Source organism: Ostrea edulis, chromosome 3 (genome assembly GCF_947568905.1).
Source record: "Ostrea edulis chromosome 3, xbOstEdul1.1, whole genome shotgun sequence".
NCBI lineage: Eukaryota > Metazoa > Mollusca > Bivalvia > Ostreida > Ostreidae > Ostrea > Ostrea edulis.
Genome location: NC_079166.1, coordinates 70,767,868 through 70,792,942, shown reverse-complemented (window position 1 = coordinate 70,792,942; position 25,075 = coordinate 70,767,868). Strand labels below are relative to the sequence as shown.

General features: G+C 35.1%; 1 protein-coding gene across 2 annotated transcripts; it reads left to right on the top strand.

Annotated features, from left to right (window-relative positions):
- Positions 1–436: 436 nt before the first annotated feature.
- LOC125674786 (uncharacterized) lies at positions 437–24,672 on the top strand. Of its 2 annotated transcripts, XM_056158754.1 has the most exons (9): positions 437–1,103; positions 2,913–2,975; positions 4,031–4,085; positions 4,400–4,572; positions 10,905–12,158; positions 12,243–12,279; positions 12,368–12,785; positions 14,664–14,842; positions 21,151–24,672. In XM_056158754.1, exons 2-9 carry the CDS (start codon positions 2,914–2,916, stop codon positions 22,522–22,524), a joined length of 3,552 nt encoding a protein of 1,183 aa, XP_056014729.1. In that variant the 5' UTR covers positions 437–1,103; position 2,913; the 3' UTR covers positions 22,525–24,672. The 2 variants fall into 2 exon arrangements, with proteins under 2 accessions (XP_056014729.1, XP_056014730.1); XM_056158755.1 differs by lacking the exon at positions 437–1,103 and having other exon boundaries at positions 1,187–2,975.
- Positions 24,673–25,075: the final 403 nt, after the last annotated feature.

Genomic DNA, 25,075 nt, shown 5'->3' with positions numbered 1-25,075 from the left:
TACAATTTTACAGTGTGGAATAAACTTCGTGGGAGAGAGATTACAGCAATTTGTTTACGAATTGCCTGGGACCGCTTAAATAGCTATCATTGTCTGTATGGCGCAATGTGACTGGCTGATAGGTCTCATGAATATTCCAAGCGAAAGGTCATGCAGACATGATCCCCTATGGGGTTATGTCAGATCCTATTATAGCGATTGTAAGCGTATCCTAGGATCTGATTATAATTAGATTGCATTTCATTCATATGTCGATTCGATACATCCCAGTGAACTCGAAATAAAAGACACCACAGATTCTTCCACATCGGCTTCGTACTTAGAAATTTTTGAATATAGATCTTAACGACAAACTAACAACTCAACTTTATGACAAACAGGATAAATCGAAACACTTTGATGTTACAGGGGTTAACGAGACTGTTGAAAATCATGCACCATAAACTTGTTTATAAGTAGCCTGCCTCGATTCAAAAAAGGCTCTTACATAGAACAAGCTATGGTGTATCGGATCAGTCGAGAGATATAAAAACTATCTGCAGGTGGTAATGAATATTTATTGCTACATAGATATGAGAAGTTAAAAATGGAGAAGCTAAAAGAACCCGTTTATCAAGTTAAGTTGTTAGTTTGCCGTTGATATTTATTTTCAATGAAATATTTAAGTGCGAAGGAGATATGAAGAACGCTTTGGTGTCTGTTATTTCGTGTTCACTGGGCTATATCCACCTGACGTATGAATGAAATTATTTTAAATAGATAAAACGTTCAAGGGTTCATTTAAAATACAGTTGTAATGATGAGCCTTACAAACAAAGACAATGTTCTGAAAAGCTTTCTCAGCTGGAACCAAAACATATTCCTAATGTAACCTATCCAATTATTTTATCAGTTATGTTTTACTAAACATAGAATAATAGATGATATATAGCCTAGTTTAGGTGTCTCTAATCATAGGAGACGTAAGAACTTGCATATGGTAATTGATTTTTATGAAGTTTTCGGAAATTTACTTTCGTTTTAAATGTTACGAAATCAAATAAGTAGCACATGATTCTATGTACGAGCAAAGGATCCATTGAGATTCCACAAGTGATGTAAATGTATGTATAACATTGATAAATATTTTCTGAATAATTTGAAAATTAAATTATATTTCTATTGCAAAACATGAATTGGAATTATAAGCAAATATAAGTAAAGGAAATATGCGCTTTGGTATGTGGTTGAAGGTCAAGAGTGCATACCTACATTTTTGAATTTACCCTTTCCGATTATTAAGTCGACTAAAATATACAAAAGGTTGACTTGAAATCTCTGATAATTTGCAAAATATCAATATTGAAATGAAATGTGAAAAAACAACGCAATAATTAAAACGTTCTAACCATGTCCAAACATGTTTGATGATTTGTAAGTGTCTTTCTGACCACTGAACAGGGTGTTTTCAATATTCTATTTGATAATTTGGAATCAAGTACCTCGATGATCTAATAAATCTGTTCGTTATATTCACCTTTCGAAATGCAAAACTCCTCTGACACTATACATATACCTTGCTTTGGAAGCTTAAAAAACTAACGAGGAAGTCCACCATTATTTTTCTGTATACTCTACCTTACTAAACGTTTATCACACCTGACCAACTTCCAAAGCAATACCGATCAAATCCTATCATAGTGATATTCTAGATTTCTAAAGGGAATCTATATCTAAAGTCTGAATTCGGGTTTGATTGACTTAATCATAATGAACTATTCATTTCGAAATTCTTTTTAAACGCTCGGAAAACAAGAGATCCATTATCACGTCTCCCAGCTGACCCTCTGTATTTGTTCAGGTAAAATAAAACCAAATCCTTCTTAAAATCAGGTTCCATGATGTGCAGATGATAAATATAATTGTATTAGGCATGCTTATATCAAATTGAAGTCAAATTGATGTCATTTAATTCATATTTTGAAATTCAAACATCTTCTGATATAACGAGTGGACATCGATACGACCCTGAAGAAAATCGACAGGAAACCCAGTTTCTATTTTTAAAAGCACTTTGAATATATGAGCAAAGATTATCGATTGTTCTAGAATTTACTTAAAATAGATGGGTATTACACCACATTTCGAAAACACATACAATGTAGGGTTGTTAAATGATCTTGGATCTAAAAATAAATGCACTATATAATACATGGTGTGGGGTGGATTGAGGGATTGAGGTATGAGCAATAAATTCTTACGTGGGAGAAGAGTTGGCGCAATGTTCTACTTCCCTTTTCAATAAGCAGCGGGTGATGCTTAGTTCTAAGCATCTGATCTCACCTTCAAGGGTCCTTGTTTGTCATATTCTTAATGTTGTATTCTTTATAGGATTTGGGAGATGGATCACTTTTGTTCACATTTAGCCAGTAGAACCCTTGTGCTTGAAAAGAATGTTTTGAAATAATCAAAAGTAAAACGAGAAGTGATCAGGTGCCTGGCACGGATAGGTATACCGTGTTGATTGGTCACCCCAGCTTTGAGTCCTAAATACGTGCTGTCTGACGTGGTTAGACCGTTGATGTCATACTGATTTTGACTACGGATTATTCCGTTTACCTTGTCGAGATATAGGGCTCACGATGTATGTGACCGGTCAACAGGGGATGCTTACTTGTACTAGGCACCTGATCCCACTTCTGTTATATCCAGGGGCGTCCATGTTTGCTCTACTAGTAGTTTTGTATTCCTTATAGGAAAATTTATATGTTATCTTTCGATAAGTTTGCATTCTCTATACCTTTTTTAAAAATCCATTCAGCTGGAACCAATTTTTAACATTTTATGCAAAGGGTGTCTTGTGAATTTTGTATTCAATATGGATTGTACCTGTAACTCTGCTAAATTTATCATACCTTTATATAAACTTTTAGCATGTCAGAGGCCATCAAGGACTCGGATCATGAGCCGATATTGGATGCAAAGAATGTGCAAAGGTAATTACTAATACGTTTTTGAAGATATTCTCTTACCCATTTGTTAAATGTAAGGCTTTGAAACGTTTTAGTTCACAGTAGCCCAATTATAAACTGTCACATTTTCCCTTTAATGGCATTATAATGAGGATGAAATTATATCGAGTTTAGTAGATTGATTGCACTTCATCCTTGTTTTTTCTCCTGGCATTTGGTTGAGTACAAACTTAAAATCTGAATATGTGCATACTAAGTTTGGTAATGTGTACTTAAGTGGTTCTTGAGAAGATTTTTGAAATGTTATATATCTTGCGAATCTCTTTCAACTCCCCGTCCTAATCTAGTAAACCATAGTGAGAACAAACTTAGAAATGTACTACCTTACTAGTGGATTTTATACATGAAATTGATATTTTGCGCACTTTTGGTTCTTCATAAACAATTAAAAAAACCTTCTGATATGAAAACAAAAACCCTTCTTTAGTCAGGCGTTAATAATCTACGGAGTTCTGTTATGAACAATCTTGATGAAGTAAATTAATTTGACATAATGTTCTTCTTCCAAAAGAAGGCATTTTTTAAAGATCTATATACATGTAGGTGCATGTACGTATTCGAACATGATAATGTATCCTAATGCCCGACCGGTTGCGGTAGTTCAGTAGATACAATAGAATACAAGTTAAATCTCCATTATTCTGCTATCATGCTTCATATAACTACACGTTTTTAATAATTGTAATATGAATTGCTAAAGGAATTTTGAATACGAGGAATTGGGTATATAAGAAATATGAAATTTATCCATATTGTTTTAATAAATCATCGGGTCCCTTCCCAAAAGTGAAGATAGCAAATTATTCTTTTATTACTATCATTTTTCTTCATTTGGACAAGAATGGGATAGGAAATTGGAAATCGTGTAAGTTAGTGTGATAATAATATCATATTGTAGACCAATATCTTCAGCTGATCAGAGTTGAAATGATCATTCTATCACATAATGAAAGAAAATATTTCAACATTTACATTAATTTCAGTTTCAATACCGAAGTTATCCTGTAATCTTATTTCAGTCAAGATGTAAAAGAGGAATTCGACGATAATATGGAAAATACCAAAAATCCAATAGTATGTATTTTGTTACATAGATTCCTATTTTGTTATTTTCTCATTCTAGATTTAGGAAAACAGTATTTGCACATATATATATATAATGACACTGATTTTGACTGCGGACAAGCCTTCTTACATTTATGCTTTCATTTCTTTCAATAATTGTAATTATTATTCAAGTTATTCTTTATATATTTTTTATTTTTGCTCTGTTTACATACAGCAGCATAGGTAACAACTGTTAGAAATTGAGAAACGATTCATGTATTGTTAAAAAAGAAAAATTTCTTAGAAACGAGAAATTCGTTTATGATAAAGTTTGCATTCAGGTCCTCTGTGAGCTTTGCAAGGATGACAAAGTAGCAGGCTATGGATACTGCCAAGACTGTGATGATCCAGAGATATTGTGTCTGCCTTGCACTCGTCGCCACATGTCGTCCAGGAAATTCAAACATCATAAGATATCAACCCATCTCGCAAATCTACAATCAATGACAAAAGGGTACTAGCATATCATCAAATGATAAAATTATCACGAACGTGCAGTTAACACATGCATATATTTAATTGATGGTGGGGAAATTGTAAATATTGTATTATGAAACAAAGAAGATATCAGTTCCGTAAGGCCTCTGGAAAGTTGGTAACACTATCACAACGTGGCCATTGCAGTTTGACCTTGAACTCAGTATACATGTATTGAGTGAAATTTGAAAATGATTCTATAACTTGAACATTAACAAGTTAGTGCTTTCAAAAAAGATATATTCTACCAGAGATCATGTTGTTTACCTTGACAACCAGCATAGTTCAAGGTCTATGTATACGATCCATTATCACCTGCATATGGTGTTTATATATCTCAACTTATTTGATATGCAAGAGCTTGTTCTGCGAATAGTCAGTTTTTAAATCGAGGTAAGTTACTGACAAACAAGTTGATGGTAAAGGGGTTTCAACAGTCTCGATTGAAGTCAGCATTTCGCAAATTCTATGGTCGTTATAACGATCTAGTTCGTCAATACAACCTCACATTGGGTCAAATGCTGTCTGACGTGTTTCATACCGATTGTTAAGCCGTTCTTGGCACATTGATTTTGACTGCGGATAACTCCGTTTACCTGATCAAGACATGGGGCTCACGGCGGGTGTGACCGGTCAACAGGGGATGCTTACTCCTCCTAGGCATCTGATCCCACCTCTGGTGTGTCCAGGGGTCCGTGTTTGCCCAACTATCTATTTTGTATTGCTTATAGGAGCTATGAGATTGATTACTGTTCGTTATCTTCACCCTGCATTGGACACGTTAAAGTTTCCTTGTAACGACTCAACCAAAGGACCCGCGACTCTCTTTTCGATACATAGAATTTGATGAAGTTGTATGTACTCATTTTTACGTCTTACCTTCTTCGTGGCTTAGGCTAGATCAGGACTTAATTCACGATCCCTTGACACTAGGCGAACGCTCTAACAACAGAGCCACCACAACCGCTATACGCTATTACCATGCCTCCGTGGTTGGAGTTTGTGAACGGGGCCTTGTAGGACGAAGCACTGTGCGTGTTTTTCAAACCATTTCATATATATATATATATATATATATATATATATATATATATATATATATATAAGGACTGGAAAAGGCGCAACACTGTTGATTACTAAAACCTAATATTTTCGATTACTGCACACTACAGCAAATATATATATAATCTACATCCTTAAGAAAAATGATAGAATGATACACTAATAAGTTGTATTGAGGAATTCCAACTGTAAAAGGGTAGTGAAATGCAAAAACTATAGGACTGAAATTGTAGATAATATTCGAACGCAATGTTTCGACACTAGCGTATCGGATAAGAATGCATACTTAAAGAGTAGAACTATCAGGATTACACACAATATTAACAGCTGTGAACTTCAAACTTACTGTGCGACTACATATACCAGAAGTGGTGTTAATCAAATGTGGATTCTAAAATAACTTTTAGTAATCTTGAAATCGCAAAACTTTTCCCAAATCAATAACATCAAAACCTATTACTTTTCAACACTATACACGACCATTCCTGACGATAAATTAAAGATTATACTTTTTGACATCATAGATAGTTGCTTCTTCAACAAAAATGGAAAATCTAGTGATCAGTCTTCCAAAAACTTACTTTATTAAACACCACTCTGATTCCACGCACAAGTACTCTGAAGTTGAAATAAAAAAAATATACCAGAGTTCCTCATTGACAATATCTTCGTGGTCTTTGGAGATCAGGTCTTCCAACAGTATGTTGGAATTCCGATGGGCACGAATTGTGCTCCTTTGTCAGCTGACCTGTTTCTATATTCATATCAAGCAGACTTTATTCAAAGACTTATACGCGAGAAGAGGAAATATCTTGATGTGGCCTTCAATTCGAGATTTAGATATATCCACGACGTTTTGTCTAATAATAATGATAACTTTCATTCATAGGTCAATTCGATATATCCCTGTGAGCTCGAAATAAAAGACACCATAGAGTCGTCGACTTCTGCTTCATACTTAGATATTTTATTGAACGTATACATTAACGGCAAACTGAAAACTCAACTGTATGACAAACGAGATGATTTCAGCTTTTCCATTGTCAATTTCCCATATTTATGTAGCAATATTCCATTATCATCTGCATATGGTGTTTATATCTCCCAACTGATTCGATACGCAAGAGATTGGTCTGTGTATAGTCAGTTTTTTAATCGAGGCAAGCTACTGACAAACACGTTGATGGTACAAGGGTTTCAACAGTCTCGATTGAAGTCAGCATTTCGCAAATTCTATGGTCGTTATAACGATCTAGTTCGTCAATACAACCTATCATTGGATGAAGTGCTGTCTGACGTGTTTCATATCGATTGTTATGCCGTCCATGGCACACTGATTTTCACTACGGATAACTCCGTTTTCCTGATCAGGATATAGGGCCCACGGCGGGTGTGACCGGTCGACAGGGGATGCTTACTCCTCCTTGGCATCTGACCCTACATCTGATGTGTCCAGGGGTCCGTGTTTTCCCAACTATTTATTTTGTATTGCTTTTAGGAGTTATGAGATTGATCACTCTTCGTTATCTTCATCTTTCACACATTAAATTAACTTTGCTTTGAATACACAATTATATCGTAATTGTAGTGTAACACAAAATGAATAAAATAAAGAACCTCGTAAGCCAGGAAGTAGTTGATTTAGACTCAATTGGTCCGAATTCCCTATTATGTTGAATGAAAATTAGAAATTGTCATACTCATAGGGACCTAATCCTCTGACGAAATACGTTTAACTGCGCAAGATAGATTTAAATGATGAACTTTAGGCTTAGATATATGTGTATTACAAGTTTGTATTACATGTATAACAGATCATTAAAGGGAAAGGCAATCAAAAATTTTTACATGATAAATCATAGGATTAATCATATGATAAAGATTTGTCATACATTCTGTTGATATATGGCCTAGATAAGCTTCAGGACTAATTTGAAAATGTCAAAAATTGAAGTTCCCGCGATCTATAGAGGCTGCCATGACGTGTAACTCTTTTTTATTCAAGACCAGAAAAATCAATAATTTTGACGTCACACCGTCTGTTCCGGTTTTGATGAGATTCTAAGATCATCCACAGGAGCTTGGGTTCAGGACCCCCCCCCCCCTCCGAATAAGCTACATGAGTTGATTTAATTATCTTTTTCTTGAAAATAGTTCTAATGCATATCAGCAACTTCTTGCATACCCATCAAGTCCAAAATAAGCCCTTTAAAAAAAAAACAACCCCTCACTGGGTATTATAATAGAACTTATAATAACCAGTGAGGGTATTTTTTTTAAGGGTTTATTTTGAATTATATATATTTTGGACTTTATGGTTATGCAAGACGTTGTTGACATGCATTAGAAATATTTTCAAAAAAATATTAAATAAATGAACTCATGTAGCTTATTTGGAGGGGGGGGTCCTGAACCCAAGCACCTGTGGGATCATCAAAGATGTGCATGTGGTAGATCTTACGAATAAATAGGTTGATGCCTTCCTGGCAAGCAGTTGATTACACTAGTGCGAAGGGGAGATGTGAAAAAGATGTTGTTGTTTTTTTCGAAATTCCCGACTCAACCAAGTCATTTGAATTGAAAAGACTACGTAAGCTGTGGATCCATCATTTGCGTAATGACAAGTTGAGATTCAAGACATTTGTATGAAGAAAGGTTTACCGTCTGCCTTCTCTGCGACTTGACTGAACGTCTTCTTTTCCTAATTTCTTCTTGCGAAAGAGCGGGCTAAAATCTATACGGCTCCAAACTAAACTGTTCGTGACTTGTCATGTTTACAGTGCTGCTGGTGAAATAAACCGGAATAGACGGTGTGACGTCATAAATCAAACTTCAATGGTCACCCTCTTAGCGGCGGGTAATTCAAAATACATGATAGATTAATATTGATTTAATTGTTAAGCAAGGAATTTTGTTGTTAAGGACTGTTAATTACGATATCAGTCAGTAAAACTTTATTCCTAAAACCAACTATGTGGTTAGGGTTGCCTTTCCCTTTAAAATAGATATGTCTCTACCAAGCCCCTATCTTTGCTCCTCACGAAAATGTTAACAGCTGTGAAGGAGAAACTTCAAACTTACTGTGCGACTACATATGCCAGAAGTGGTGTTAATCAAATGTGGATTCTAAAAAATTCTAAAGAACTTTTAGTAAACTTGAAATCACAGAATTTTTCGCAAATCAATAGCATTAAAACCTATGACTTTTCAACACTATACAGGACCATTCCTCACGATAAATTAAAGACTAGACTTTTTGACATCATAGACAGTTGCTTCTTCAACAAAAACGGAAAACGGAAATATTCATATCTAGTGATCAGTCATTCAAAAACTTACTTTGTTAAACACCACTCTGATTCCACGCACAAGTACTCTGAAGTTCAAATACAAAATATGCTAGAGTTCCTTATTGACAATATCTTCGTGGTCTTTGGTGATCAGGTCTTCCAACAGTCTGTTGGAATTCCCATGGGTACGAATTGTGCTCCTTTGTTAGCTGACCTGTTTTTATATTCATATGAAGCAGAATTTAGTCAAAAACTTCTACGTGAGAAGAAAAAATCTCTCGCTGTGACCTTCAATTCGACTTTTAGATATATCGATGACGTTTTGTCTATTAACAATGATAGCTTTCATTCACATGTCGATTTGATATATCCCTGTGAGCTCGAAATAAAGGACACCACAGAGTCGTCCACTTCTGCTTCATACTTAGATATTTTATTGAAAGTAGACATTAACGGCAAACTAACAACTCAACTGTATGACAAACGGGATGATTTCAGCTTCTCCATCGTCAACTTCCCACATTTATGTAGCAATATTCCATTATCACCTGCATATGGTGTTTATATATCTCAACTGATTCGATATGCAAGAGCTTGTTCTGGGTATAGTCAGTTTTTAAATCGAGGTAAGCTACTGACAAGCAAGTTGATGGTACAAGGGTTTCAACAGTCTCGATTGAAGTCCGCATTTCACAAATTCTATGGTCGTTATAACGATCTAGTTCGTCAATACAACCTCACATTGGGTCAAATGCTGTCTGACGTGTTTCATACCGATTGTTAAGCCGTTCTTGGCACACGGATTTTGACTGCGGATAACTCCGTTTACCTGATCAGGATATGGGGCTCACGGCGGGTGTGACCGGTCAACAGGGGATGCTTACTCCTCCTAGGCACCTGATCCCACCTCTGGTGTGTCCAGGGGTCCGTGTTTGCCCAACTATCTATTTTGTATTGCTTGTAGGAGTTATGAGATTGATCACTGTTCGTTATCTTCACCTTGCATATGTCAATATCAAAGGATCTTTAAACACTAAATGATTTTAGCTTTTAATTTACCAACGTTTTTGAATTTGTATATTTACAATCCAATTACGGTATTGCATAATCTTAAATTCACAGTAAGGTCGAAACATATTCCAAAGATATGCATAAAACATGTCGTCAGTGGCGGATTTAGGGGGGGGGACAACCGACGCCCCCGACCTAAAATTTTGAAATTGAAGGTAACTCTTGGTCGCTTGTTTAGAAAAATGTAAGCGATAAAGGAAGCAACACTGTCTTCCATTCTCGAAAATAAATGACAAACTCTTGATTTAATGAATTACTTGTATTGGAAGAACTTCGATTTCCCCCCAAAACTCTTAAAATTCGCGTCATTTTATCAATTTCATCTAATCAAAAATGACAGAAAATAGTAAAAATTATTAAAAATTCTGTAAAATCCAGGAAAATCCATTAAAATCCAAAAGACCTGGGCCCTCAGGGTTTTTCGCTGAACCTCGACGCGGCTCCCAGACCCTTGTCTTATAAAGTTGCGGATGGAGAACCGCAATTTCTGGATACGCCCTTGGTCGTGGTGTCCTAATGGTAGAGCGTGCGCTTTATAACTGTGAGGTCATGTGTTTGAACCCCGTTCTTGCTATTGCCACGTCAAACCTAAGACATACACATAGGTAGTGATTGTTTCTTCACCAAACGCTTGGCATTTGGAAGTGAGAATCACGGATTTTACGGATATTACCTTAACACGTAATGTTCTGTGTCGCAGCAGGCGTTGCCACGTTGAAGAACCCTCACTGCTACATAAACGCTGAGCATACAATGAAGGTCTAAATGTTTGGTACCTCACATACAGTTGGTGACGACTTCCCTTTTACGAAGGGAGAAAGAGTATTCATGAATTTCAACTTCATTGTTCTTATAACAGGTTAAATATGATCTGGTAATTTTACAGTGAAGAAAAAGAAACAGCTAATGATTCTCGGCATGACTCGGACGAGTTGATGGGAGGACGAATGGTTGTTAGTGCACTTAATTTTGCAGAACATGAGGCATCTGATAGCAAAGCAAGTTTGGATGACATTGAAACTTCTTTATTCAATGAACATAATCTGGAAGGAACGAGTTACAGTAGATTGTATACCATTTCTGAACAAGGTGGCGAAAACAAAAAGTGTGGAGAAATTAATCACGAGATATTGGATATGATTAAAAGTACAAATGAGCCCACAGATTTTACGTCATTGTTGAGAAATGGTAAAACTCCGAAGGCTATATATGATGTCGCAAACTGCAACCAAGCATGTCAGAAGGACACTGTTTTAAAAGAGCATGCAAATATTGTGTCTGAAACTTACAGTATGTACAAATGTGGGTCTTGTGAATACGAAAATAAAGACAAAAATGCAACAGGGTTTTGCTTAACTTGTGAGGAACCAGAACCACTTTGTGACGAATGCTCATTACAACATTTGAAACAGAAACTCACCAGAAATCATACGTTGTCTAATGATTTATCAAAGTACGGAGAATGTCGCAATTTTGTAATGTGCGAACCATGTTCTTTTTCCGATGAAGAAGTTTGTGCTGAAGCATTCTGTGTAGATTGTATTGAACCTGAACCGATGTGTCGATCATGTGCGCAGCAGCATTTGAAACAGAAAATGTCCCGTGGGCATAAAGTATGCAATAACATTAAACTGTTACCTCTTATTGAGAGTGTAAGAAAAGAGACAAGATGTATTCCTTGCTTATACGACAAAGTCGATAATTTTGCGACGTCGATCTGCTTTACCTGCATGGACCCTGAACCTATGTGCAAAAATTGTGGCAAATCCCATGAAAAACAACGGCAGACTAGGGGACATGAGGTCTGTTTTGAAATTTACAAAGCTCTGCCAATTGAAAAGGATTTGAGATACAAAATTCCTAAAACATATGAAAAACACTCCAATAAAGAAGAAATAAACGATGAATTGAGTTTAGATCAAGAATCATCTAAATTCCAAAAAGTTCTTTACTGCGATCCATGTATGAAAAATGACCATCAAACTCCAGCCTCTGGGGTTTGTTATTCCTGCAATGCACAAACACCATTCTGTGCCTCCTGCATTGAGGACCATTTACAAATTAACTTGTTTAGAAATCACAAAATTGACTTCGACTTGACCAACGTTCACAGAAGAATTCCAGATACCATGCTGAATAGGTACTGAAATTCAAATATTGATTTCCTTTCTTTGTTTTAGATAGTAAAGAACACATATTGATTTAATATACATTTTATTTACAGATCTCAAGATATTACAGAGAATGGAAAATCAAATATGGTATTTCTAGCAATTCTTATTAATAACTTTCATTGAATTGGCAAACAAATTCCATTATGATATATACTCTATGGGATTGGTATTTCAGAAACTCTGCAAACCTTTCATAGGAAAGGTTGCATGGGATTCGGTACAGCTGAGCTGGGATGAATATGACGAAAAGGCAGATTTTTATAAAGTTCGCTACAAAATACGAAAGCCAGCAGCACATGAAACGACTGAAAAATGGAGATCTTTTCCACCCGAGATACAGGACACTTGTGTCACTGTAAACGGATTAAAGGCGAAAACGTATTACATTTTTCAAGTTCGCGTTGTTAAAGATGACACAGAACTGCCTTATAGTGACAGTACCGACCCTGTTGAAACTCGAGAGTCATTAGCGAGTAGACTTCTAGAATTTTCTGTTATAGTGAATGACTGCTTTCCCAAAATATTTCAACCCCCCTTTCAAGAGGATTTGAAGACTAGAAACCCAAAAGCAAGGACAAAACAAATACAAGTGGGTAAGTATAAGTTCTTCTGTGGATGTCGACGGCTACTACTTCAAGACACCTAATTCCAACTCTGGTATGTCCAGGGGTCCGTGTTTTCCCAACTCATAACTTTCTATTCCTTATACGAAATGTGAGACTGATCACTGTTCGTTATCTTTATCTTTTAATCTAATCTGAAATTATTGTATTTTCGAGAAATAAAGTTAAAATTGTTGCAATAGAGAAATTTAACGGAACCAAAAATACAGGTAATTCAATTTAAAAACTGAAGTCATCAAGTATATTGGTAGCGTTGGAAACAAGTCCAACGGATGCTCTATTTAGTGAAAGCAAGATAATAATTTCTTACATTTTAACTTTTAGTTAGATACATGTATCAATAAATCTCAAAAGCCTTCAATCATCAAGAGCTACTAATTTATGAAATGTGAAGATAATCGAAGTGATGTAAATGAAAGATGGAGATAACGAACAGTGATCAATCTGAGGCTTATCCCATAACTCCTATTACAAATTTGAGAGCTGGACAAACACGGACACCTGAAGATAACAGAGGTTGCATCTAGTGTTAAAGAAGAATAAGCACCCCTACATCCCGGTCACACTTACCGTGAGTCCTATATGTTAATCAGATAAACGGAGCAATCCGTAGTCAAAATCATAGATAACATAGGAATTTAATCATTGTTAGAGTATATACCGGTATGACGAACACAAATGAAATGCACTTATTGCAGTATAGTTAGTATTCGATTTTAATTTCTATAGCTAGAAAACAATATAGATAGAAAGCAATATATAAATATATATATATATATATATATATATATATATATATATATTTCAAAATGAAGGATTATCTCCCTATGCATAGCTCTTATCCTTGGACGAATTTGGCTCCACTTTTTTGGCACGCTGTTTTTGGTTATATTTAGCTCTAAAACTTCATAGTTATTTCGGATTTCAAACATTTCGGTTGAGCATCACTGAAGAGACATTATTTGTCGAAATGCGCATCTGGTGCATCCAAATTGGTACCGTATAAGTTTTACATTATGACCCCTGGGTCGAGGCCTCCGCTGGTGGACTGTTAGTCCCCGAGGGTCTCTACAGCCCAGTAGCTAAGTACTTCATTACTAGTTTGAAAATAAGGATGTATATTTAATTGCTATTATAAAATTTAGAAATTCATTTCAAAATGAAGGATTATCTCCCTCATGCATAGCTCTTATCCTTGGACGAATTTGGCTCCACTTTTTTTGGCACGCTGTTTTTGGCTATATTTAGCTCTAAAACTTCATAGTTATTTCGGATTTCAAACATTTCGGTTGAGCATCACTGATGAGACATTATTTGTCGAAATGCGCATCTGGTGCATCCAAATTGGTACCGTATAAGTTTTACATGATGATGAACAGTGGTCAATCTCATAAATCCTATAAGCAATATAAAATAGAGAGTTGGGCAAAGACGTGGGCTCAGGTATAATGTACATGTATAAAGATAGAAAACAATATGCAAGTTTAACAGCATGTCGCTATGCTAGTAAATGCAAAACTTCTGAAGATTTGAAATAAAAGCGCTAAAGTTTTACTTAATGTCTTCTTGTTTCTTTTTTTCAATTTTGACTATACTTTTACCGACCATTGTGAAATGTGATTATTATCTATCTAGCAAAAAGAGAAAGAAAAAGACAATCTGGTAGAGGACTCGCGTTATTATTTTGTCATATCAAATACTCAATCGAATGACATTTTAGCTTGTGTGCAACTGTTCTTCCAACCAATGATTCGATGGCTTCACTAGCAAATCGTAATTCAGTTTTCTATATGGCAAAGCTATTCTGAAATGGATAGCATTCTCAATGAGTATTTCCTGATTTTGTAGGAACGCCAAAACATCATATTACAGATGAGAAGACCATAATGTTAGTCGGGGCAACTGGATCTGGAAAAAGTACGTTGGTAGATGGAATTGCGAATTATGCTTTTGGTGTCAATTTTGAGGATCCTTTTCGATTTAGTCTATTACAACTTGAGGAAGAAGAGAGAAAAACTGAAAACCAGGTATTGAAGTATATATATATATATATATATATATATATATATATATATATATATATATATATAACTCTAAACACTTTGTAGAAATATTTCGATCGTGTTACCGGTCTTCTTCAGTCGTTTTTTTTTTCTGTATCTCATCATCTATAATATCAGGTTTTGGCGTTCCTACAAAATCAGGAAATACTCATATATATATATATATATATATATATATATATATATATATATATATATATATAACTTTATACATATGACGATAGACTGCCGCAGTAGTCTAGAGGTTAGAGCGTTCGCCCCGCATGTAGAAGGTCGAGGTTCGAAGTCCGGCCGCGACAGACCCAAGTCGTTAAAACAGGTAGTGACTGTTCCATCACCAAACGCTCAGCATTAGGTGTGAATGTCCCGGGTCCTCGGAGATGACCTTAAAAACGGATGTTCCGTGTCATAGTATGTGTGACACGCTAAAGAACCCTCACTGCTCAATGGCTGTAAGCGCCGAGCAAAGGTCCTCTTCTTCTTTATGTAAAGCCCTTCACCGGTCTTGGTGACGTCTCCATATGAGCTAAAAATTCTCGTTAGATACAATCGATTCGATATATCCCTATGAGCTCGAAATAAAAGACATCACACAGTCGTCCACTTCTTCTTCATTCTCAGATATTTTATTGAAAGTAGTTATTAACGGCAAACTAACAACTCAACTTAATGACAAACGAGATTATATCAGCTTCTCCGTCGTCAACTTTCCATATCTATGTAGCAATATTCCATTATCGCCTGCATATGGTGTTATGTCTCTCAATTGATTCGATACACAGGAGCTTTTTTGCGTATGGTCAGTTTTAAATCGAGGTAAGCTACTGACAAGCAAGTTGATGGTACAGGGGTTTCAACAGTCTCATTTAAAGTCAGCATTTCGCGAATGCTATGGCCGTTATAACGAAATAGTTTGCTTATACAGTGTTTCATTGGATCAAATGCTGTCTGATGTGTTTCATACCGATTGTTAGACCGTTCTTGGCACACTGATTTTCACTAGAGATAACTTCGTTTACATGATCAAGATATATGGCTCACAGTGGGTGTGACCGGTCGACAAGGGGTGCTTACTCCACCTAAGCACCTGATCCGATCTCTGGAATATCCAGGGGTCCGTGTTTGGCGAACTATCTATTTTGTATTGCTTATAGCAGTTTTGAGATTGATCACTGTTCGTTATCTTCACCTTTCATTATCGGGGGGGGGGGGGGGGGTGTTATTTGTTTTAAACTTACGTTATATCCTATCAATTGAGTTATTATAACTATAATAATTTTTATAATATAGTCTTCTTCAAAGACAGCATTTCATGTCATTTAGAATGACTTTATAGAAAAAGTGAATTCAATTTGTCGTTGAGCAATATTATCGATGCAACAAAATAAAGAAAAACATGGTTGGCGTGCCCTGGACTATTTTAACGCGATTGGACGTCAATTTACTTTACACAATTTAGAATATGTTAAATCAAATCAACCAATCAAACTATATTTTAAAACTTAAGGAAGTTAGCTCCTGGGCTTTTGGGCACAACTGCGCATGATGCTGGTTTACTGGTTCAATACTGATCTCATTGGTGCAAACATATTACACATCTGTTGCTGAACCCTATCCAGTTCAAATTTTTTGTGTCAATTCAAATTTTGATAGGGTTTGGCAGGCACTGTATTTTGTGGCGGAAGGATTCATTAATCAAAAGTTCTAAATCTGCATGGTATTACAGTTTCTGTTTCATCCAATGCATCGTCTATCTTTATACTCCTATACGTGTATTTCAGTTTTACAATTTATGATACAGGTAGTTAAGACACGGAACTAGTTCAAATGTTGTAATTAATTAATTTGGATGATATGTTTTTCCAAACAGAATACCGATTCTTAAAAAAGTTTTGATTAATTTACTCGACATTTTGTACACAAATTCAGTATTTTCAATTCAACAATTCAAAAATTTTATCTCAATCCCCACCTTTTTAAGTTCCAATTTAAATTGTAAGACGAAACCTTGAAAATTATGTAAAATTTTAGAAATTTGCATTATTCCTAATACAATGTATGTCCTTTTCATCTTTCAATTCTGATATCAAAAAGGTTTTTTGTATATTTGTATATCAATTGGAAAAGGTAATTATTTCTTTCCATTACTAGGGGCTGTAAGTCTCTTTTTCGTCACTTCCGGTGACGCGTTCCCGGTGACAAACAAACTCGATTAAGTATATTACGAGTATAGAATTGGGCCAACTACACGTCCGAAAAACCAACACTTATGCGTAAATCAGAGAACACTGTGTACCACAACCATTTGTCATGTCCCTGTTTAACAAGTTGACGTACATTGTCAATGCAGTGGTTCAAGTGTCGATGAAGAAGTTGTATAAACTAACCAGGTAACTGCAAGTATACGTTCATCTTCAACTTCATGAATGATTATTCGATAATTACGCAATTCATTTATACTTTTAATTTAACTTACTTCCTCTCTTTCAATTCAAACAACTAAGCCTATTATTGTTAATAATTAGACATACAAATGTATAATGTAACTCAAGTAGATTATTATCATTATATAAGCAATTTGGAGCAATTGGTATTATTAAGATCACTTTATTATCTATGGCTTGATTAAGTGTGTATATATTTAGCAAGAAATTAAAGGGTGGGGGGGGGGGGGGGCACTTCTTGTCTAAAGATATCAGGAAGCAAACGCCGGAGAGTAAGTATTTCCTCCAAAAGATGTGACAGAGAATTTGTAGAATGTGTATAATTAACGCCTGTTTACAGCCAGATAGAAAAAAAAGAAATGTTGTTAAGCATCAGAAAAGTCTTGAATTAATTTCTGAGCTCACCAATATTTTCTTTCTAATATTATTTCTCATGCGTGTGGTATATACTAGTGGTTCAAGTAATAGAAAGATGTTATTAACAGTTATAGATGAATCATTGGGAGTGATCTACTAAATAATGAGGACATTTAAATGTCTTACTGGGCTGAGGAGTTCTTAACATATTAGTGTATTCTAAAAAAAAAAATGAATGTAATAGATTTAGGGATTTGGCTGCACAAGTCCGAGTTTGAAGTGCATCTCCCGATGGTCTATTCCTGTTCTTACCAACATGTGATGTGTTACTAGTCACCAGAAACTCGAGGTGCTGTTCCTGATATATATACTAGCGGGAAATAGAAACTGTGCATTATTTAAGATATGAAAAAATAATTAAAAAAAATAACAATGAACAAATTTTATTTTTTGTAATACTGTATTCGTTACAACATTTCACAATCCATTAATGTTAACGTCGAATAACGTCAATTTCAGCACACTCGAACGACAATGGTATTCGAACTTGAATTAACAAAATTAATAACGCGTGTGACCACCATTTGCATTCACGCATGCTTGACAAGAGCGCCTTATTGATACCACTAAAGTGTTCAGAAATGCTTGAGGGATGTTATTCCAGATGTTGGTTAAAGCCTGGTCTAAATCAGTCAATATCACTGGCTGATTTGGTAAACGGCGTAGACGTCGTTCCATTTCATCCCAGACGAGCTCGATCGGTCATAAATCGAGGAAAATAGCTGGCCAAGACAAGAGATCGACATTCTGGTAAACAAAAAAGTCCTTGACTACACGTACAACATGTGGTCTTGCGTTGTCTTGCTATAGAGTGATGTGACTTTGCTGTCTCTGTATGAAGGGTATCACATGGCGCTGAATAATTTCGTCTCGTTAGCGTACGCCGGTGATATTTCCATTGACAATTTGTAAAGTGGTCCTTCCACGTGCTGTTATTCCACCCCACACCATAACGCTACCTCCACCGAATTGGTCGACGTTGCACAACACAAGCGTCCTTTTACCGCTTCCCAACGCGACGAAACATTCTACAACGGCCGTAACTGCTATCCAAATGAAATTTGGATTCATTAGTGAGCAGATTATTGGCCCAGTTCTGTATTCTGAATCACAGGTGTCGTCTGCACCACGCTAGTCTAGCGATGTACGTATTGGTCTGATGTTGTGCTCGTGCAGACGATTACGCACAGTTCTTGGACTGATTGGTCGAAGTCCAAGAATGCTACGAGCAGTCAAACTTTCTATCTGGAAACGATTTCTCAGGTGCACAAGTCTAATGTGGTTGTCCTGTCGACGCGAGGTCACACGAGGACGCTCAAAACGTGGTCGATCCCGAGTGTTACCAGATTGTTGGAAACATAATAAAGTGTTTTGTTACATTTAGAATACATGAAGATTATTTACTCTCCCAAGTCCAGTCATCCTTACTATCACCTGATACAGGGCCAGCTTTTATGCAATAGGAATTATTGCGTCTCGATTGTTTGGACTACAGTCGACTGCATGCAAAATTATCCGGATCATCAAGGACTCTTAGTGGACAAAGAATATTGCAAAGTGATAGAATTTTATTTCTGCAACTTGATTATTTGGACAACAGCTGACTGCAGAATTATCTGGGATCATAAAGGATTCTGAATGGACACATAACATTAAGATAATTATACTTTCAATATTTTCAGGACAAAACAATATCCCCCCCCCCCCGATCTTCGATCTCGGGGGCATAAAAATATTGCGGTTGAATAAACAGTTATTAATATTAAATATACTGTTTAATGCATCACATGTACATATTTATCTTGGTTGATATTGGCTCTAGACTGCTGGTAAGTGGATTTTAACCTTTCTTTGGTCCTCTCGACGTAAATACTCCCCTGCCTATCATGTAACACAGTTCAACTTTTTTATGAGCCAACTGTGTCCGGGAATATTTCAAGAGATTAGTCTCAATGACATTGATCCATATAATCTAAATTTAAAAAAATGGAAGAAAAATCATTCTCATGTAATACGTTTCTCTTTATCTCAAGGAAGTTATTAATTGTAAGTCTTAGTTAAAGCCACATATCTATACACCAAACTGTGTTTATACAATATGAAACTGGTTTAGGGAGAGAGGATAGAAAAATTCAATGCGGATGGGTAAGGTTTGTTTAACAATAATATCCCCAGTAAACCATCAATACAGTGGTACGAACTTTAAAACATAACATATCATGTTATCAAATTATACCCCCTCCTTCACCAAGTACCAACCGAATCTCAATTAATCCACTTTCTAAAACAATAATTTATTGTTTTATAATATTGAACATTATCACTTCTTTTTGAGAAATGTGTAAATATTACACTTATCGAGGTCTAGCTGCAATAATGTAGCCCTCTCCGAGTTTTTAACTCTGACGTTCTATCCCCCTTTAAAGGTGAGGGCTACATTATTGCAGCTAATCAAGGTCATGCACGCGCGGCGCCGATAAGAAATCAGTGATGAAGTTTTGTTGTATATGGAAAGAGTACTATTTAGTAGTACTACAGCTGTTGTGTCTAGGAATAGTTTTCGTAAAATTTTCTCTATAGATTGTAAATTCATGCTCCATCCTTTATAAACATTTGATTTATACAATTTCAAGCGTGATTGCATGTGACATATAACTGTACATCTTAATTTGTGGATTGTAAATAAATAAATGTAAATCTATTTATATCTACTTGAGCGTATATGTAACAAAAGACTGATGATCGGTATGAAGGCCCTAGATGTGGTAACAAACAAAACCAAGATATGTATTATTTAATGGACATCAAGTTTACTACCGGTATTTGAATGCATTTATACTGACCTGCACAACTTTCCCCATAACGTCCACTTCTTTGGTTTGACCAAAAAAATGATAAAAAGTGCAGGATATTTCCAACTTGTATGATTGGTATGCAAACCGTAAAGGTTTGTTTGTCACTGGAAGTACTCAAATCTCGCGTCATCTCATTCACGAGCTTACAACCCCTATTACAAGTATTAATTTTTTTCTTTATCTGTAATGTTAGAAGACATGATTATGTATCTATTTTATGTAATGGATGATTTGTGTTGCTTATGTTGTGTTGACACCAACAGAAATAATAAAGTTTAATTGAATAATTTTTAGGTGCCAAAAGGTCATGTTTAGAACACTGTAGCTGGGGAACAAGTGTTCCGACGCCATTTTCTCTTTTTAATTTCCTTCTTTTTTAATTGTCCTTCTATGTAGAAATCAAAAGTGCACTTCCCAAAACATTGACATTACTCTAGATCTCAGATGCAAACTTCGATAATTCCATGTTAATTTTTTTTCTTAAGGTGTAGACTTAATCATGATATGATTGCTTATAATCATAATTTTACACTCGTTCAATGTATATTCATTTCAGGCTATTTCACAGACAGAATGGGTAACCGTGTATAAGATAGCAGCTCAGAACGATGGCAGACTTGTATATAACTTAAACGTTATAGATACACCAGGTTTCGGAGATACTAGAGGTATTGAGAGGGATCGCGAAATTGTTACTCAGATCCACAATCTTTTCGCTGAGGAAAGCGTGCAAAACATATCATTTTTGGACTGCGTTTGCTTCATAGTGAAGGCCCCCGACGCCCGTCTTACTGCTTCACAGAAATATGTATTTACAGCAATTATGTCCCTTTTCGGAAAAGATATACAGAACAATATCTGTACCCTTGTCACATTTGCCGATGGGGCAAAACCGCCCGTGTTAGCATCATTAAGAGAGTCGAACTTAACTTTTGGTCCTCATTATCTTTTTAACAACTCAGCTCTTTTCGAAAAAAATAATTTATCCTCGGCTTCATTGACTGGAATGTTTTGGGAAATGGGATTCAAAAGTTTTGAATCTTTTTTTGAAGAATTAAAACGATTTGAAACACGAAGTCTTTCGCAAACCAAAGATGTTCTTGACAAGAGAGAACAACTTAAAACAATCATTGAAAATTTAGAACCTCAGATGAACGCGGGGCTTTCTACTCTGAGTGAATTGAAAACTCAATTAGACATATTCGAGAAACATAAATCAAAGATTGAAAACAATCAAAATTTTACATACGAAGTCAATGAAACTGTGCAGGTTAAAACAAACTTACCCAGAGGAAGACATGTAACAAATTGCTTGCAATGTAATATCACTTGCCATGCAGATTGTAGCGTTGCCGACGATGATAAAAAAAAGCGTTGCAGCGCAATGGATAAGAAAACTGGTCTCTGCAAAGTTTGTACAGGAAACTGCATCTGGTCACATCACAAAAACGCAAAATACTTTTTCAAATATGAGACAAGAATAGTAAAAAAAACGTATCATGAAATGAAAGAAAAATTTGAACGAGCCTCGAAAGATAAGGTTACTCATGAGGAATACCTTGAAAAGCTCAATGAAAATATTGAAGATTTGTCTGAAAATATCACACTACAAGTGGAAAGAATGCGTATATGCAAAGAGCAATTAAAAGAAATTGCACTATGCCCTGATCCGCTTACTTCTTTAGAACATATCAATCTATTGATAGAAGCACAAAAAATCGACAAATTGCCTGGGTACCAAGAAAGAATCAACATGTTATTAAACTTCCAGAAAACTGTTTTTCTCGATTCTAGAGTAAAGACATTTGAAACTTCCGTCAATGAAACCCAAATCGCTGTGAAAGAAAAGACTGGACGCGACTATAGAAAGAGGAATTCGAAAAGAAATGTTGTGGAACGGTCCTGGCAATGCGTAAAGAAATTTTTCTGATAATTGGACGGATGCAATTTTAAAAATAGAGACGAATTGAAAAGAGTTTGTTACGTTGTTCCACAAAAAGAACTTGTATGATTGTATTGTGTATAATTGTATTGTGTATAATTGTATTGATGATCTGAGTTCCAGTTATGAATATAACCGGCATCATCTTCTTTACATTGTGGTTAAAATTAATTTTGAACATGAGTTTGAATGCTGTTGCAGATAGTTTTTGAATGTCAATATCTAATTTAAGTTAACACTGTTCATAATTATATGAGGTCTAATGTAATGCACTATCATAGCACATATATTGTAATTTCTGAGGGAAACTTTGTGTTAAACATTCCAAACATTCTTTAGAATTATGAATGATCTGAGAGTATAAATAGAGTTGTAGAAAGCTGAAAATACTTATGAGAATATCAAAGGGTTTGCAAAAAAGCGCAAGTACGATTCGATCTCAAGACAAAGTTTGAATTGGATGACAATGGCTGATATCAACCATCTGCCATTGATTCATACTTATGATGCATTCAGGTGTATTTTGAAAGCTGTTTCATTTCCTCTCCATATACAGGAAGACTGTTAGAGTAGAAATCCAAACATGCAGTACTATTCTAATAAAAGTACGAAATGTAATTATGTTTGTTTGCCTTAGAATCATGCCCCGTTTGACATACTTATAGCATCTCTTCATTCATATTTCTTTTAGGCTCAGTAGACTATATATGTACCTTGCTGCATAAAAATCACAAGTAATTTGGAGTTTCATGCGATTCAAAGTTTCCCTCCAGAAATAAGAATTACATGTGTTCACCACACTAACGGTGTTCCTATTTCACAAACAAAATACGCCCATACAAACAACCGCGTTGCAAAACAAAACCAATACTCTCGAAAAAAATTAACTCATTACCGTCTTCCTTGGAAGACGGCATACAGAGTTGAAGTGTTTTACAGTCTTCGGACTTTGCACTTCCTCTCCTTTTTCATTGGTAGAAAGTGCATGAAGTGAAAATTTTCAATTATTTCATTGGTTGAAATGCTCTTCAAGGCAAGGGAGATAATTTTCTGGTGTTCTAATTTTCGTACGACTTAACAATTTTTCAAGATTTTCAATCTTAAAAAAATCGACAAAACGAACAAATTTTAAAAAGAAAAATGCAATTCATGAAATTGACACAAAATTGACACATTACTTTTTTAAAAGCAACTAATACAATATTCACTTGTCATTTTAGTTTTAATTTTGGACAATTACAATTAAAATACTGACATGTCATATTACGTTTTATGTCATATTATTAAAATATGTTGCAAGTAGACATTTAAAATAATTTTGATTATCAGTGATTACAATGCAACCATTTTTGTTTGTATTATCAGCGGCATTTGAAAACTTTGCTAACGAAGGAGTAGGACAGTAACATTTCATATGCTGAAGACAAAGTAGTCTGAGTGATAAATGTTGAATTTCTTTGTATGATAGTGATAAAGATTTGTCTCAAGTACAGGTCACTACAGGAACAGTTACATTTAGATTATGTTGTAAGATTTTCATGCACAAATTAAAAAAAAAAATTGCTGTCTAATCTTAGACAATTACAATATTCACTTGTCATTTTAGTTTATATGTCATATTATTAAAATAAGTTGCAAGTAGACATTTAGAATAATTTTAATTGACAATCAGTGATTCCAATGCAACCATTTTTGTTTGTATTATCAGTGGCATTTGAGAACTTTGTTAATCTTAAGAAGGAATAGGATAGTAAAATTTCATTACATATTATGTTGCTTAAAATTACCCCTGCTGTAAGTTTAGACTGTCTGTATCAGGTAAACTTAAAGTTTTTTGTTTTTTTTCAACACATCTGTTCTAAAACTATCCTATTCCTTCAGAATATTTTTTTTTCTTACAATTGCTCAAATTTGAATAACAATTATTAATCTTTTCCATCAAACTCTATGTATTTTATGACATAATTTTTGGCAAAACTATTACAATATTCTCAGGTCTTTATCCTGGTTAATTTCTAAAGCAGTTGTACTGTACAATATGCAAGAAAAATTTTTATGCAAATTTGAGCAATTTAAATCTTTTTAGTTTGTTTTGTTTCATAACTTTGTTAAAAAATAAATATTTTGATATAGACACTGAAAATCTCAGTTTCATTTGATATAGAGGCTTTTATCAGTGCTAATACAGGGAACAGTGATTTTGATTTCCAGTACATATACCCTTCATAAATACAAACTTTTACAATGGGAGTCAGGACACAGCTTTGTAGGCATGATGTCCGTGAGATTATTTATTTTAGCTCAATTCAATAATGAAGACAAGGGACATAATTCAACTTCGCTCTATAGAGTTGCTGCTAAAGACGGCAAGCTTTTTTAAAAAGCTTTACTTGTATGGAGGTGTCACCATTGTCGGTGAAGTGCTGCAATATTTAGTCCTATGTTTAGCGCTTACGGCTTTTGAGCAAGGAGAGATTTTCTCTTACTACACCCACATGTCCCATTCTTTTAAAAACATTACTTTTAAATACGATAACTT

What these genes read in the sequence shown, in the direction of transcription:
- LOC125674786 (XM_056158754.1), top strand. Translation starts at nt 2,914, where the DNA reads ATGTCAGAGGCCATCAAGGACTCGGATCATGAGCCGATATTGGATGCA. An exon ending in AAAATACCAAAAATCCAATA is followed by an intron (nt 4,086 to 4,399) that starts GTATGTATTTTG and finishes GTTTGCATTCAG; the next exon opens with GTCCTCTGTGAGCTTTGCAA. An exon ending in CTACAATCAATGACAAAAGG is followed by an intron (nt 4,573 to 10,904) that starts GTACTAGCATAT and finishes GTAATTTTACAG; the next exon opens with TGAAGAAAAAGAAACAGCTA.